General features: G+C 36.8%; 2 protein-coding genes across 4 annotated transcripts in view; one reads left to right on the top strand and one right to left on the bottom strand.

Moving 5' to 3' along the window:
- The window catches only part of LOC112048604 (ras-related protein Rab-37), a 100717-nt gene that overhangs the window by 22670 nt on the left and 59411 nt on the right, over window positions 1-18636 (top strand). For all 3 annotated transcript variants that reach the window (XM_052881548.1, XM_024086212.2, XM_024086207.2), the window contains exons 2-3: window positions 4176-4334; window positions 5101-5211. In XM_052881548.1, coding sequence (XP_052737508.1) covers window positions 4197-4334; window positions 5101-5211 — 249 coding nt within the window. In that variant the 5' untranslated portion in view covers window positions 4176-4196. The remainder of the gene's footprint in view (window positions 1-4175; window positions 4335-5100; window positions 5212-18636) is intronic.
- Window positions 9258-11731, bottom strand: LOC112055931 (transcription factor Adf-1). Its single transcript, XM_024096225.2, has 3 exons — window positions 11408-11731; window positions 10000-10311; window positions 9258-9671 (listed from the first exon to the last, which is right to left on the bottom strand). The coding sequence occupies exons 1-3, from the start codon at window positions 11538-11540 to the stop codon at window positions 9277-9279; spliced, it is 840 nt and encodes a 279-aa protein (XP_023951993.2). The 5' UTR covers window positions 11541-11731; the 3' UTR covers window positions 9258-9276.

Genomic DNA, 18636 nt, shown 5'->3' with positions numbered 1-18636 from the left:
AATGTGAGTATTCCTGCGAAGGCGAATTGAAGGCCACTTGAGTTTATCGCGAAATTCGGAAATATGATCATATTTGCGAAGTCCAAATCATGATGAACTTCCGCAAAGTAACGCCTGCTTCTATCCAATACTTTCTTTATGTTTATATTGGTTATTATTTCCGTTTTTCTTTCGACCTATGAACTTTAATCCGAGGTCAACAAGGCCAACGAGGCAGTGGAGGCATAGATAGATACTCAGACAGTATTATGAGATTTTCCTGGTTTGGTGACGTCAGATATCAAAACACTCTAACCGTTTAAAAGGCTCTTATACATGAGCGGCACGGCAACGGCAGAGGCAACTGCTGCCGTCTCCACCGGTTGACGGCTGCCGTCGACGTATAAGCGGCAGCCGTTGACTCTAAGCGAGACGACCCTCGCATTTCTACCGGTTATCTCTTAGACTATTAACCTGGCATGTATACGTGATTAAGACATATAGGTACTAAACTACAAAATATGAACCAACTAGGTATTATTAACCAAAAGCTGCCAGATGCCGCGAACAATAGGTGTATGCTTGGACGAACACACAGATTATCCATACATTGTGCATTCTAAATTACCTAGTACCTGACCTATTGTTATAATAGGTATTAAATTATTAGTAGATGACCTATTGTTATAATAGGTATTAAATTATTAACATGATTCACTAGCTTGTAGCCAATGGCGTACATAGCGTTTTTAACTAGGGTATGCACTATGTGGACAAATTGTACAAAATAGAAAATTCTCTATTAAGTGCAGGGTTCATAATGAGTCCTCAGGGTAGGCAGGGCATTTTTGCATCTATGGTTTGAACGCCACCGCTTGTAGCACAGCTTGTAGGTTGAGGTATTTATGGTTAACTTGGAGATGTCCTTGACTTTTTAACCCCCGACGCAAAGAGGTGTGTTATAAGTTTGATGTGTCTGTCTGTGGCACCATAGCTCCCGAACGGATGAAGAGATTTTAATTTAGTTCTTACCATCAGGTGAGTAGGTAACTTGTATAAATAAAAAAAAAAGTAAAAGCGCTTCATCCGATCGGAAGTTATGGTGCCACAAACAGACAGACACGTCAATCTTATAACAATTAACACTCCTCTTTTTGCGTCGGGGGTTAAAAATAGACTGCTATATATTTTTTTATTTAAAGAATAACACAAGTAAACACGATTTTTGAGTCTGAGTTCTGTGGTGCTGATTTAGATTAATAATGTCTAACTTAACAATAAAAAAATACTTTTATTTGATAAAGTTTGCTTTTGTAGCAACCAGAACGCAATTTCTAATTTTAAGAAAATCTTATTTTTTTAATTCAGTAGAATACAAAGGCAAGAAAAAGAACTTTAATTTATATGTTAATCACCTTTATTTACAAAGAACAATAAAGATAAATCTCCAAATACATAAAAAGAATCAGTAAGAAACTTTAGAAATGAATATTTTTTGTTTTTCTTCTGTGTGAGTAGGAACCTTCTCGTATTAGACTCCAAATGTAGTCACCCATCATATTCTCATTATATTGTCCTTGATAACGTTGTTCAAAGTTTATCATATCTTGGTGAAAGCGTTCTCCTTGCTCTTCTGAGTATGCCCCTAAGTTATCTTTAAACTGGTCTAAGTGAGCATGTAGCATATGTACTTTAAGGGACATTCTGCATCCCATGAGTTTGAAATTCTCAAGCATATTAGAAATGAGCTCTTTATAATTTGCAGCTTTTTTATTGCCAAGAAAGCCATGGATCACTGCTTTAAGGCTGAGCCACGCTTGTTTTTCGTGAGCGTTCAGTAGCTCTGGGAATTTTTCACTGGCCATTATTTTCTTAATTTGTGGACCGACGAAAATACCAGCTTTAACTTTAGCCTCTGAAAGTTTAGGGAAAAAACTCTTTAAGTATTCAAAAGCTGGAGAATCTTGACGAAGAGCCTTCACAAATTGCTTCATGAGGCCTAATTTAATATGCAATGGAGGCATCAAAATATGATCGGCCTTCACAATCGGTTCATTCTTGACATTATGTTTTCCTATCTGGAACTCGATCCGTTCTGGCCATAACTGCTGCTTGTAGTGAAGTGTGTCAGCTCTACTGTCCCATAAGCAAAGATAGCATGGATATTTAGTGTATCCGCCTTGCATACCCACCAGAAAACCTACCATCTTGAAATCCCCTATAACTGGCCAAGCATACTCTTCATACTTTAAAGTTTGAAGCACCATTTTAACGCTTTCGTAATTTTCTTTGAGCATTGCAGAATGAGCCAAAGGTAGTGATGGAAATTTATTTCCATTGTGAAGGAGGACTGCTTTTAAACTTTTTGTAGAGCTGTCGATGAAAAGACGCCACTCAGAAGAAACACAAGGGATTCCGATCGCATCAAATAAACCTTTCACGTCATTGCAATAACACAGTCCGTCTTTCTTTGTAAAAAATCCAGAAAATATTTCATGACGCTTTCTTTGATCACTTATATTAACATCCTGCTTGAGCAAATTCCACTGTTTTAGCCGTGAAGCTAATATTTCTGCTTTAATTTTAGGTAGGTTTAAGTCTCTTACTAAATCATTAAACTCTTCTGAATTAATAAGATGTGGTTCAACAGACACTGATTTGATTAAGAATTCGCTGCCTTCGCTACTACTACAATCTTGTGATAGCGGGAGCTCTTCCTTCAAATTGGAACGAGAAGGCACAGGAAAATGTTCACTGTGGGGTACCGGAGCGGTTGTTGATGGCAATTCTGGGTACTGAATCTTTTTGGCATTTTTGCCAGCCCGACGCTTACGTGGATTGACAAGACAAAAGTAGCAATCACTGATGTGATTAGTGGGCTCCCTCCATATTCTTGGTACTGCAAACTTCATACTTTTTTTTTCTCCTCGATACCAAGCTGAAAAAAAATAACATACATATAAACGTATATACATATACACACAGGTTATAACATATCGTACTTTTCTTGCGATTAGTATCCTTGAAAGTTATGATGTACTCTCTTACCTTCTAATGTGTTTTTGCAGTAACTACATGAGAATTTAGGTGCCCATATTTTATCTTGACTTCGAATGGGAAGATTAAAATAAGCTTCATAAGCTTCACAGAGTTTTACATTTGACGACAAACTGAATTTCATAGCTCTTACTTTAATGAATTCGCCGCAAATATAACAAAAAGAGTTAACGTCATTTTTACACTTTTTGGAAGCCATTTTAGATTTCGCGCCACACAAATAACGTCGTTTCTTGGTAATGCTCACGCGCATACTACCGAGACTACCTGCCGGTCCCCGCTTCACACCTGTAACCCCCCACCAACTCCGTCTCTAGCGTGTTAAAACCCTTGCACCTCAAACTGTCTGCCAAAATATTAAAATATTTATTTTTCATCGTAAATTGTACAAAAGCAAACTTTATTTGCAATGAACGAAGTTTCTGGTTACTTTTAGTTGTAAAAAATCAGAAAATATTAATTTAATAACAAACCCAAAAAAATTTTTTTTTTTTGTTGACTTGTGTAATTTATAAATATGAATGATATTCTTGTTCCCTTCTAACTAGTCTGAAAATACCGTGTAAGGACTACGACCTTTCGGTGATGAAAGGTCCCCTTTACCGTTGAGCTATTGATAATAATAATAATAATCTTTATTTCAGATAATAAAATCCATAAATTACATTCAATTGAATAAATTTTAATATTCTATTGTTAGTAATATTAGTAGTTATAGGTACTTATAAACTAAATTAAAATATGTTAGTGAGTTAGTAATGACAGTATCTGCCATTTATGAAGCACCGTGAGTGCATATGCAAGTGCACCCAGTGCTTCATAAATGGATTTACACCATTTTCCACCAGCGTTTTTAATATGCTGTTGGAGCTCTCGCGCATTCTGTGCATAACTGATGCTGTTCTTTTTCGCATTATAGCATAAAAGTTATCTGTATGTTCTTCAGCAAACACCAGTGATGCAATGCAGTTACCCCATCAGTGTCCTAAACCCATTATTGTATTGGACTCGCAGGTCGCTATAGGCCCTTTGCGTATTATGTCACCCACAAGCTGCATGTGTAAAATGTTTGACAGTATGCCTTAAATAGGGTCAATGATGATGCTTATGATATACTTAGATTGTCATTAACATTCCAGCACGTGGGTACAGACGACAGCATGAGCGACGACGTGTTCGAGGACGACACGCTGCGCGCGCCCGCCGTCCGCAGCACGCCTTCTCCCACCGGCTACCGGGACTACCGGCCCGAGTCCCCGGCGCGGACCGTCATTGATGACGACGTGCCTATACACAAGGTAGGCACACTTAAGAGTCAGAGCATCACTCTCTACGGGCTACCAGGGCTAGGGACTACCTGCCCGAGTCCCCGGCGCGGACCGTCATTGATGACGACATGCCCATACACAAGGTAGGCAAACTTAGAGTCAGAGCATCACTCCCCTCGGGCTACCAGAGTTCGAGACTACAGGACTAAGACCCCAGCTTGGATCGTCATTGTAGACGTGCCTATACACAAGATAGACACACTTAGAGTCAGAGCATCACTCCCACGGACTACCAGAGTTTGGGACTACTGGCCCGAGTCCCCGGCGCGGACCGTCATTGATGACGACGTGCCTATACACAAGGTAAGTACACTTAGAGTCAGAGCATCACTCCCTACGGACTACCAGGGCTCGGGACTCCAAGTCCCCGGCGTGGATTATTTATCAATCGTCATTGATGACAACGTGTCCATACACAAGATAGACACACTTAGAGTCAGAGCATCAATCCCACGGACTACCAGGGCTCGGGACTACAGGACTAAGTCCCCAGCTTGGATCGTCATTGTAGACGTGCCTATACACAAGATAGACACACTTAGAGTCAGAGCCTCACTCCCCTCGGGCGGGTTCGGGACTACAGGACTAAGTCCCCAGCTTGGATAGTCCCATACAAGAGGTAGACACACTTAGAGTCAGAGCATCACTCCTCACGGGCTACCACCGCCTTAGTCCCCGGCGCGAACTGATTAATAAAAACAAAATATGTTTATTAATCTATGTTTATTTGTTTCAGACAATTCTTCTCGGCGACAGTGGAGTAGGAAAAACGTCGCTTCTCGTGCAATTTGAGACTGGAAAATTTCAAGCCGGCAACTTTTCTGCAACAGTCGGCATCGGGTTCACTGTGAGTAATACAATAGTTTTATTCTAAATATTTTTAAATTAAAAAAAAAATTTCAATTAATGATTTTCCGAATTTCATTATAAAAATATGCTATCACAAATATTAACCGAATTTGTTTTGCGTTTCCGATATTAGGTAGGTACCTATAATAAAACAGCGGTTTTATTGTTAGTATAGCATTTATATCCAGCTGGGCTATTCACTAATTTGGCCTTTATTAACAACCTATTATTAAAATAAACAACAAATCAAATAACCACCGTCGTATTCGTTTTCCGAAAAGCATTCCTAACCAAATAGATATCCACAAAGCTTTGTCAGTAAGCACATTGACGATATTTTTACCGGTAAACTCAATTTTGATCAGTCAAAATTAAATAGTGAATACGAAATCAGGTGACATAAAAATGACTAAGAATAGGCAATTCACTAACTTTGACGTCATCATCATCATCATCATCATATCAGCCGATGGACGTCCACTGCAGGACATAGGCCTTTTGTAGGGACTTCCAAACATCACGATACTGAGCCGCCTGCATCCAGCGAATCCCTGCGACTCGCTTGATGTCGTCAGTCCACCTGGTGGGGGGTCGGCCAACACTGCGCTTACTAGTGCGGGGTCGCCATTCCAGCACTTTGGGACCCGAACGTCCCTGGAAGACGTCTTTAAGCTTCTGGACTGGAGCGGACTTGGCATCAACATCAATGGCGAGTACATCACTCAACTGCGGTTCGCGGATGATGTAGTCATCATGGCACAGACTCTGGATGACCTTAGTACCATGCTCAATGACCTCAGCAGCGTTTCTCAACAGGTGGGCCTGAAAATGAACATGGGCAAAACAAAAATAATGTGTAATGCTCATGTATCGCTCCACCCAGTTATAGTTGAGAACGCTGCACTCGAAATTGTAGACGAATACATATACCTATTACATGTGGTCCAGTTAGGTAGGTCCAATTTCGAGAAAGAGGTGAACCGTCGAATTCAACTCGGCTGGGCTGCATTCGGGAACTTTGACGTATGTTAGTTGATTTATAGTTAGTTAGTTGATGACATAGTTACATACATATACATACATCGTCGTTATCAACCCATTTTCGGCTCACTGCTGAGCTCGAGTCTCCTCTCAGAATGAAAGGGGTTAGGCCAATAGTCCACCACGCTGGCCCAATGCGGATTGGCAGACTTCACACACACAGAGAATTAAGAAAGTTCTTTGGTATGCAGGTTTCCTCACGATGTTTTCCTTCACCGTTTGAGACACGTGATATCGAATTTCTTAAAATGCACACAACTGATAATTTGGAGGTGCAGGCCCCGGACCGAATTCGAACCCACACCCTCCGGAATCGGAAGCAGGGGTCATAATCACTGAGCTATCGCGGCTTCAATATACATAGGTACATACGCGCGCAAAAAATTAACGTTCTTGCAGTCGGGTAAAAACAATCTGGGTCAGGTTTTGCTTATCTTTTTATTGCTCAAAGTATATATTTAATATAGATACCGAGATCTTATCAATATCTTTGCGAAGAAGTTATTAAATGTCTAAAGGCTACATTAATTCCTTTATCCAAAGGATCGTCTGGCAGATATTGCTATAAGCAATAAGCTTTTGCACATAAGTACTTGTTTACTACATTTTCGTCTATTTTTAACCGACTTAAAAAAAAGGAGAAGGTTCTCAATTCGACGCGTATGTTTTTTTATGTTTACCTCATAACTTCGCCATTTCTTAACGATTTTTTTTTTCAAGAATATTACCAGATTGATGCTATTTAATTTTCATGTAAATCGGTCCAATGATTTTATATTAAAACGAAAATGACGAAATTGCAGTAATTTTGTGTTAAAACGAAAATAAAAATAACGAAATTACCCGTAGGTACCTACTGTGGCGCTTTCGTTTACTATACTGGGTGTAATTATTACGTCACTGGTTTGGCACCGCCTTCAAAGTGATCAGAAGGTAGCGCAATACAATGTTATTTTTCGCTTATTATTTATGTTTGTGATTTGGAAGTCGGTTCAACTTTTTGTTGTTAAAAAAGATTTTCTTCGTTATTGTTTTTCTTTTGTGCTAAATAAATATATAAATAAATAGCTCCCAGTCAAATGAGTTGCGGAACTTGGAACTTAATACATAGATAGTTAAACACAGATGCTTGTTACCATTTCGTTATAGATTAGGTATAGGTATACCCGGAATCGGTAGAGACGGTCAAGTTTCGTATAATAATAACTAATTGGTTTAGTCGCCTCAAACGGAATAATTGGAGATTCGTGGATGAAGGTTTCTCTGTGTAATTAATCTGTCTCAAGCGGCGGGATATCCGTATACAAAGTAACCTGAAACATAACCGGATATCATGATAACTTGGTACATAACCATAATTCATTTCAGGAATTACTTTAAAGCTGTACGTATACCTGCTTACTACTTTAATAGTCTAGCGAATTCTACTCTTCTACTTAATATAGGTAAACCGATAAAACTTCTACTTAATATAGGTACTTAATATAGGTAAACGAGATAGTTTGTAATAGATGTATGTTTGTTTGTATGTTTGTCACTCTTTATCGCCGCTACTACTGAAGCGATTTGGCTGAAATTTGGAATGGAAATAGATTTCACTCTGGATTAACACATAGGCTACTTTTCATTCCGGAAAAATCCATGGTTTCCGAGGGATTTGTGAAAAACTAATTTTACGCGGACGAAATCGCGGGCGTCCGCTAGTCTTTTATAAATCTAATGAGCCACGCGGCTAAAACCTGAACTAAAATTGACAGCGCCTTACACAAATGATAATTAGACCGCCATTACCAAATGACAATAAGCGCCATTAGCGCCGCGTCTGGGGGACTCCTTTCATGAAAAGGACTTTACTAACAATATCTATTTCATAAGGGCCTTATAAAATAATCATTTGTTGTATAAGCAATAATACTTTGTAACCGAAGTACATTATTGTAATAACTTACCCGACCTACAAAATTTATCCCAACTATTTACTCAGGTTACTGCTATAAAGGGAGGGTCTTATTTACTCAACTGATTTCTACAAATCAATTTGGAACTCTATAAACCTCGAAATGTAATCGGATAAGATAGATTGGAATAGGTACTTCCTTTTATTATGCCTACTATACCTACAACATACTTTAATTATTATCTGCTTGAAGAAGGTAGTCTGGTTTTATTAACTACGTTAAGTAATTCGATTTTTAGTAACCCGGAACCGGAACCTAAAAATAACAAACAAATATTTACTCGACTAGAGGTTGTAGGTATGTCTAGGGATGTTGTAATCTAGTAAAATCTTTTTACAGAGCTCCCTTTAATAATTTTTATCAAACGCCTAGAAAAGTCTCTTCACGCGAGTTCAACTCGCACTAGTCCTGTTTTTTTTTTATTTGACCCAAACTGGAAAATTTAGATAGATTTACGTTGTATTGTAAGTTCGTGGACTACTCCTAATAATCTATACTAATATTATAAAACTGAAAACTTTGTTTTTTGATTGAACGCGCTAATCACAGGAACTACTAGTCCGATTTGAAAAATTCTCTCAATGCTAGATCTTTCTATATACTTATCTATGAATATCAATCGTGGAAGGCTATATGTATATTATATCCGTATTCCTACGGGAAAGGCGTCAGCTCATAGGTAAACTTTAATTTGTAGTTTTCTACTAGATAATAGACTTAGTGTTGGAAATAAGAGTAAATTTTCGCTATTTTGTCGAATAACTTAGAAATTATTTACTTTGAAAATTACAAAGAAATATATTACAGATTTAAGATGTATTTTACAAGTACTTTCACTTGATATGTAGTTTGCAAATATTTTCTTTTTAATTTTACGTCTTACTTTCCTACGACTATCCTGAATTCGTGTATTCACGTAACACCTCTGAATTTGGGTCAAAGTAATTGACATACCAATTTCGATTTTAATCGAAAAATAATCAATTTATTAGATTGAAAAAGTAAAAATATATAAGCTGGTGGGTAGCACAATAAAATTCAAAAGCTTTTAAAAAATGTCTTATTCAATCAACATGGGCGTTTTCAATTTTGACGCAAACTTGCGATGAGTTTTGCCCCTGTTGTGTAGACCAATTAGCAGTTTGCGGTCTTGTTGACGTTCGAGGAACAGTGTTGCTTTTGGCAGGAGTCAGTTGTTGTATTTCCAATTCGGATACCAAGTTAAATATTTTGTTCTTCGCTATCGCTTGTAGGTATGGTGAGAAACTCTTAACTGTATTCGATAAGCTCAGAAAGAATAAATCCATTTGGTCATGAGCGATTTCGGTTTCTTTGTATTCTTTAATGACATCATCTGAATAATTTGTTGCTACATACGAAGACGGGTTCGCTTGTGAGTTGACCCACTTTTGGGGATTCTTTGTTATTGTGACAGTTGATGTATCTATTTGAGAATGAGCTAAAATGAAAGAGAAATAATTATTTACATTATTCCTTATTCATCAGAATGAATTTATTAATCAATTTTAGAGAAAATACAATAATATTCATAAGTAATTAATATTGTTTTTAATTAGGAAAAGTACTTATAGCTACTAGTACTTAGCGGTATAGATAGATAGGTACAATCATTTTAAATATAAAATATAGTTGCTTGAACAAACTTCTACTCTTTGGACTTCACGTTAATACGTTAATTAAAAAGCTAGCTTAGCGAAGTATAAAGTTAATGAAATGGTTGGACTTAATTTTCAGTAAATAAAATATTTAAAATTTAATATACAAACCAAAATTAGCTGGGTCCATTGCGACAATATATTGTTCTAAGTTTTCCACCTGTTCAATTTCGTCCCTCTCATTCTTATAACTATCTTCAACATCTGGGTTCGAAATATTTTCATCGTTCTGATCTCCTTCATTGTCGTTTTGGACCATTTTTTTCTTTTCAGATAAATATTTATTTAGATATGAAATTTCGTCTTCGTATTTCCATTTCTTAATTTTCACGGACGGCTGTTCACTTATACGCTGTTTCCTTTTATTTATGGCTCTTCTGTATGCGTCTCTTAAGCCTTGCCATTTGTGTTTGCACGCGGAAGCTGAAAAGAGGAGGCTTTTTAATTTTATATTTATATGTGACTTTTTCTCACAACACAAATTTGAATAAAGCTTTATGGAGGTATTTGACGCTACATGTGGTTAGTAAATAATCAAAACCTTTTGACAAAATGACCATATTAGAGAAAACAATAATGTTGTCTGTTTAGTAATTTGCTGATAGATTACATAAATATAAATTTTGATGATACAACTTAGTCAAATCAAACGAATGAAAAGTAAAAAGAAATCAATGAGCGCTTAAAAACGCAATATAAAAAACTCAGTCGGATAAAATTACAACAATGAATGACTTGAACTCATATAATATACCTATACATACATATAAGATATCTATAAACTAGTTCACTAACAATGAATACGTGATGTTATTAATTGTGTCATACTTTTCTCTCTCATTTATTTATTACTTCTTTTTTTTAAAATTTTTAACAATATAAGTATAGTGTCATACTTATTTGTATGTATTTTTTAATGACGTTTAGCCCGGGGGCTGGATAGAGTTCAGTAATCATAATATGAGAACCGCATACTGTAGGTAAATAATAAAATTTTAACCTTGATTTTTTTTAATTGATTAGCCTTAAGTATCTGTAGACATAAGAAACAATTAGATATTTTCAGTAAATCAAGCAAAACAAATTTGTTGTAATGCTGAATAAATATTCAGTCTATTTACTCGAATTGAGGGGGTAATTAATAAATGGGCTAACATCCTGGCAACACTCACAAACGTAATCTTCATGCTTTTTTGCCTTTTGTAAGTTCAAAACTGTGTATAGAATGCAGCCCTGTTTAGTATACTCATTCCTCAACTTCTTTCTGCCCCACATATGCAATAAGTTTTTTGCAAGGATGGATTTTTGTTCACTAAATTTAAGAAAAAATATGGAAAACTTACAGTTAGCTCTCAGACTAGGCATATTAAAAATACTGTTAATAACGTTGGGTTTACTAAATATAAATATAAAGGCTGTAGTATAGGTTTAGGTATTTACTTGTAAATAAGTAACAAAAATGTTTGTGACTATAACTTTACTTAAAGTAATAGTATTTGACTACCCTACATAATAGTACCTGGTTGATTTAGTAACTGCGATATCTCGTTCCACGCAGCATCTTTCTTCATGCTATCCATGTATTTTGGATGTGACGTGTCGTATAAAAATACGAAATGTCGCACTAAAGCAATTAACTTTTCTTCATCCATTCTATCAATAATTATAAGTATAATATCACAGTTAATTTAACACACAGTGAATATGCACGTAATAATTTGAAAGTAAAATTACTTTTATTTCATGTTTTGAGTATAAAAGGTCGTTGTTTTTGTTATTGCGTCGGTACGGAGGAGCGACGTGGCAACGCCGCGTCGTGTACGCTACTATAGCCCGTTTACAACGCGTGGCCGTGGATCTAATTCATGCACGGCCGAGTGATGCGTTAAGTCGAGATAAAAAAATGTAGTCGAGTAACTTTAGTCGAACCTTAATTTTTTAGCCTCATAATAGGTAATAATTATTCTTTATTTGTATTTATTATAGATTATCTATTAGGTGCTTGGAATTAAATTCATTAGGTATACTTAGTAAGTTTATTACTTTATCTAATTAAAAGCTTCTTATACCCTAAAGAAAATTAATTACAATTTATTTTATAAGGTAGGTATAACGGTAAATTCCAGACAGACTAGGTAAGGTAGACTAATTAATTACGTATTAATTAGTTAGGTAACTAAATTATAAATGAAAAACCTTACTTATGCTAAATTAAAATGTAAGTATAAAAGAAGGCAAACACTTTCATTACTTTAATACTTTAAAATGTAAAAGAAACTTTGACAGTTATTTTGTTTTGTTCGTTTTAATAAAAATGCTCTTTTGGTTAAAAAATGGTCTTCATTTTCTCAATGAATAAGTTAATTGGATCGACTTTCATTTTGTCACATAAGCAGAAGTTAATTAATGACTTATTACTAATTTCTACTTCTTCTACAAATTATAAATTACCTAAGTATAATAAGTAACCTAAGCTTAAAAATGAATATTGTACCTATATCTACAATGGGGATGATGACTAGGTTTGAATATATTGATTGTTATGATACATTCGGGTAAATAAGGTCAATGTTAACTAATTTATACATAAAAAGTAAAGATTGTCTGGATATTTGCAAAATAAATAAGATTATAAAATTTCAAATTCTATTAATTTTTTTATCGTAATTAGATGAAAATTTATACAGTATGAGCTTCCTTACATTAAATGTGACATTTTTCAATAAATTAACTATAAACATAAACGCACAAATAACAAAGATATTAGTAATTTTGTTTGAACGCCCATACAAACCTAACGATCAGCGAGCCAACGACGTCACTAAATCGTACCATTTTGTATAGAGCGTTTTTAAGGGACCCGCGGCAGCGCCGCAAAATGTGACCCTTTAAATCCCTGTAGCTCCGAAAGTAATGATCGCAGATACCCTGTTCCTTTTACAAAATTGCTTTGCTATTAATATACTCTTAATTTATATACAACTAGCGGACGCCCGCGACTTCGTCCGCGTAAAAATTGATGTAAACTTCTCTACCTCTACCTTACCCTGCTCGTAAACCTACCCAACCCTACCCTACCCTACCCTACCCCTACCTTACTACTACCCTACCGCTAATGCTAACCCTTCCCTCCCCCCACCTTACCCTACCATAACCCTACCCGTAACCTATCCATACCCTATCCTACCCTACCCCTAATCTACCCCTACCCTACCCCTACCTTACTCCTACCCTACCGCTAACCCTAACCCTTCCCTACCCCTACCTTATCCCTACCCTAACCCTACCCTACCCGTACCCTACCCCTACCCTACCCTACCCTACGCTACCCCTATCCTACTCCTCCCCTACCCTACACTTTCCCTAAATTACCCCTACCCTACCTCTATCCTACCCCTTCCCTACCTCTATCCTATCCCTACCCTCAGCAAAATTGATCCAGCCTTTTGTGCGTGGTGCAATGACCAAAAGACTATAATTTGCCAATCGACTTCTATGCTAATACTATAAAGAGGTAAAGTTTGTGTGGTTGTCGGGGGTAATCTCTGGATCTACTGGACCGATTTGGAAAATTCTTTTACCAATAGAAAGCTACATTATTTGCGAGTGTCATAGGCTATGCTTGGTCCTCATATTCATACGGGAACGGGAACCACGTAATTGAAACCGCGGGGCGTCATATAGCGGCATTTCTGCGACTTTCAGAAATTTTGTATTATCTCCGAAACTATATAACTAATTAACATACTGTAAAGGGCAAATCTTATCTCTATAACATCCTTGTGATTATTAAATAATTCATTTTGATAAGGATTTAAGTTTAGTTGTGTAAATAATGACGTAAACCTTAGTTTAAAATTTAAATAATTTATTAAAGTACTAAAGGTACTATATCTGCTAAAATATAAAAGATAGATATATGGTGTCGCGGACTTTTTTGTAGAACTTTTAAAGGTTCAAAAAACCTCCATACATTTATTTCAGTTATACGCAATGGTTGAGGCAGCGCATGCGAATAAGTAAGTTTTTCGGTCTGACCTGTAAGAGAAAACCCACGATATCTCAGTAGTTATATATGATAGAAATATAAAATATAGCCTATAGCACTCCCCGATAACGTAGCATTCTACTGGTGAAAGAATTTTTAAAATCGGTCCAGTAGTTCCGAAGATTACCCCATTTCAAAAAATTGTTACAAACTTACAAACTTACAAACTTACAAACTTACAAACTTTACCTCTTTATAATATTAGTATAGATTTAAAAAACTGTCATCATCCCTATTAAGATAATATTTTTATAGAGCAACTGCTGAGTTGACAGTTTATCACAATGTTTACCGAATGGTAGGTGCCTAAATTACTAATTAAACAAACAACTAATTGCATAAATGTATTCGATTTGTTACCAATATTCGATTCGACATTAGGACGGTTCCATCGCATCACTATTCCCGGCCTGTGGACTATACAACAGAGCGATAGCAGCTGCGCAGTGCACGGTGTGGCAACGTCGCGTGCCATGCACGGATCGCCCGCGTCGCGTCCCGAGTCCCCGCCGGCCGTCGGCCGTCGTCGGCGGCAACTCTGATATAATGGTTTATGATCCAACATTAGGAATATATACCCACTAGCAGAAGCCCGCGACTTCCTCCGCGTAAAAATCGATGTCAACTTTCAACCCCTATTTCACACTCTTCTATTTATGTTTTTGCAAGTTTTATAACGTATAGGACTTTTCATACAAAAACCCAGTCAAGGTTCACTTTTACTTATGTGCACTTCTTCATTAACCCTACCTTACTCCCAACCTACAATTAGCAAAAACGGTCCAGCCCTTTGAGCGTGATGGTGGTGAGCACGGGAACTTCGTAACTACGTAGGTAATTTGGACCGCGGGGAATAGTTTTTGCAGCGCACGCCATGTAAACAAAACTTTTGGAAAAAAAAGGATCTCTATTTTTTTGAAAATATAATATAGCCTATAGCCTTCCACGATAAATGGGCTATCTACCACTGAAAGTACTTTTCAAATCGGACCAGTAGTTCCTGAGATTAGCGCGTTCAATCAAACAAACAAACAAACTCTTCAGCTTTATAATATTAGTATAAATTACCCTCATCTGCACGGCTATTCTCTAACGATGTTTTGTATAACTCGCAAGTGCGAGTTTCAAATTCACCGCTATCTTTCTCATTCTGTAGTATCATGTTGAACAGAGAGAGACAAAGGTGAATTCGAAACTCACATTTGCGAGTTATAAAAATATCGTTACAGAATAGCCTATCTGTTACATTTTCATTAGTGATAAGCAATAAATGATAGCTTATGTTTACAGTGTAACATTGCAAATAGGTTGCCTAGTTACAGTGCGATCTAACCCATTTTTCATACAAAATCTAGGAAACCACGAACTAGAAAAGCAACCTAATATAGTTAAATTAAGCATAAGTTTTCATTTAACATACCTATTAGACGGCTAAATGACTAATGAGGGTCTATAAATAACGTTACTTAACTGTTCCTAACTGGCAACCCTAAAGTTGCAATGTGATAGCAGGGAACCTTTGCGTTTTCAATTATTTTGGGTATAATATAATAATTAGTGTATACTCAAAATATATATTTTAAATTAAGTTACCAATGAGGGAAGGAGATTAAATAAATTTTAAAAAATATATAATTTAATCTGGTCGCATTTTAACTAGGCAACCTATGTGTAATGTGTCCACCTCGAGTCTGTAGCGTCACCTAGGTATTTAGGATCACTTATGTTTTTTAAACAAATCTAAGGATATCTTAATTACTTAAATCCGTTCACCGATTTGGAAGATATGAGGAAATAAAGAATATTACATACATACATACTTACAAATATAGTATACATACACACAAGATACGTGCGAAAAACATAACCCTTCTTGCAGTTGGGTAAAACATTTGACGGCCTCCGTGGCGGAGTGGTATGCGCGGTGGATTTACAAAACGAAGGTCCTAGGTTCGATCCCCGGCTGGGCATATTGAGATTTTCTTAATTGGTCCAGGTCTGGTGGTGGAAGGCTTCGGCCGTAGTTAGTTACCACCCTACCACAAAGACGTACCGCCAAGCGATTTAGCGTTCCGGTACGATGCCGTGGAGAAACCGAAAGGGATGTGGATTTTAATTCTCCTCCTATCAAGTTAGCCCGCTTCCATCGAAGACTACATCATCACTTACCATCAGGTGAGATTGTAATCAAGGGTTAACTTGTAAAGAATAATAAAAAAAACACAAAAGGAATAAAAGGGAGACAAATACCTACCTAGGTACTTTATATTTCAATATTCCCACAGGAAATGAATCTTGGTGGGTAAACCCGTGGCGCACAACTAGTAATTAGTTATATCTATATCGTGAAGGTGCTGCTTGCTAACATTTTTCACAGCATCAAAAACGACCGTCTGAAAGGACATAATTTCAATTTGACATTTCCATTAAAATCAGACAGCTGATGAAGACGGCCGGAATTTCCTTTCGTTGATTAATTTCAGTAAAGTTTGGCCGAACGACACAACGGTGTTGAAGAGCTGTTTGAAGGGTTAAGCCCTTCAAACGGTCGATTTTACAGACCTAAGGAGTTTCGTCTATGTCAGGGATCGCAAACTTTGATTGTAATAATCAACAAAATCTACTATTTATTAAATAGTGGACGCCCGCGACTTTGTCTGCGAAATAATCGACGTCAACTTTCGTTGTACGTGGCGATTTAGAATGTACCTACCTATTAGGTATAAGTTACACTTAAAATATAAATATAAATATGTCATCGCGGAATTTTGCTATCAATATTTTTTAGTTTTTACATTAGAAAAATTAATTGATAAAGTGGTGGGAAGTCTTAGTCTTACCCTTTAGCGGTAGCTGATGGGGGATGAAAGGGTAAACTGTCTCGCCTTTCTACCTACATACTTTCTGCCCTCTGGAAAAATTAAAATATTGGTTTTACAGTATTAGTTTCGAAAGACAGAGCTTTTTTGACAATTTTTTCAATCTTTTCAAATTTAATTTTTTTCTCTGAATATTCAGTAGTTTTTTTAATTTTTTAATAAGTATAGAAAACTAATCCCCCTTTTTGGGTTTTTATATTTAAAATAAATGAAATGACACGCTGCTGATAGTTTTCGTGACTGCTGAGCGAAGACGTTTCATACTAGCCATTGACAATCAAGTATACCCACGTTTCCGCAGCGCTGCCCGTAGCGAACACGTTAACGACAGATACAGCGTCACTACTTAATGCTAGTCATTGACGATCAAGTATACCCTCGTTTCTGCAGCGCTGCCCGCAGCGAAGACGTTAACGACAGATACAGTGTCACTAATTAATGCTAGCCATTGACGATCAGGTATACCCTCGTTCCTGCAGCGCTGGCCGCAGCGAACACGTTTTATACTAGCCATTGACGATCAAGTATACCCACGTTTCTGCAGCGCTGCCCGCAGCGAACACGTTAACGACAGATAGGTACAGTGTCGCTACTTAATGCTAGTCATTGACGATCAAGTATACCCACGTTTCTGCAGCGCTGCCCGCAGCGAAGACGTTAACGACAGATACAGTGTCACTAATTAATGCTAGCCATTGACGATCAGGTATACCCTCGTTCCTGCAGCGCTGGCCGCAGCGAACACGTTTTATACTAGCCATTGACGATCAAGTATACCCACGTTTCTGCAGCGCTGCCCGCAGCGAAGACGTTTCACACCTTATTTTACTTCACCTGTTGAGAATATCGTTTATGCGCAGGGTTTATGTACAGAATTTTTAGATAGATATGTGCCTACTTGCATAATAGTCCAAATAAAGGTTGGTTTTCAATTAAAACTAGTCTGAAAGGTAGGTGCGAGGGTAGTTAGTGAAAACTATAAACTCGCAACACAAGTAAAATGGAAACTGTTACCTGCCTTGACCACAGTAAAGATATTACAAGCAGTATAATAACTCGGCCGTATTTTTGAAATAAATACCTACAGCCGCGCGGTACGTAAACATGTCATAGGGCTGCCCGCATGCAGCAATTTAATTACATTTGCTAACTTTGTGTTTCCACTTAGTTTTTTGATTGTAAATAAACTTTTTTATATAAACAAATAAAATACTTTGTAAATTGTAGTAAAATGGGAAGTGATAAATAAAAATGCGTGTTTTTTGATTGGTTGATTTAATTAAGGCTGATACTACGTCAATGATCTTGAAGGATTGGTCGTATTCTTAAACATATTTATTTCGGTGATGCCATCTAGGTATTACCTCCACACTACGTGAACAAATAAAAAAAAGATAAATACCTTCATGAAATTGTAGTGATTTAAAATAGATAATGAAACAATGAACAAACGCACTAATTGTCCCTACGATACGATAGTTCCCCTAGATTTCTCTAGGATGCCATTATCAGATCCTGACATGAAAAAAATGGGACTAACCTGAAAGAATATTCATCCAAACAAAAAAGAAACGGTTTACAAATGACGGAAATATCGCTGTAAATACGATACGATTCTTTTTGGAAGTCGGTTAAAATTCTTGTCACCAATGCCAAGCTGAGCAAAAGTTTTATGAGCTTGCACATTAAAGTGCATAAAATCCGCCATTTTGTTTTTTTAAGAACTAAGTTACCCAGTGACACTCGGCCTATCTAGACGAGTCTAATGACATATCATTTATCAGTATGTGTGCTTGGCAAATTTGTTCGTAACACTCCCGA

This window comes from Bicyclus anynana, chromosome 5 (genome assembly GCF_947172395.1).
Source record: "Bicyclus anynana chromosome 5, ilBicAnyn1.1, whole genome shotgun sequence".
In the NCBI taxonomy this organism is placed as follows: domain Eukaryota; kingdom Metazoa; phylum Arthropoda; class Insecta; order Lepidoptera; family Nymphalidae; genus Bicyclus; species Bicyclus anynana.
This window is presented reverse-complemented; position numbering and strand designations above follow the sequence as displayed.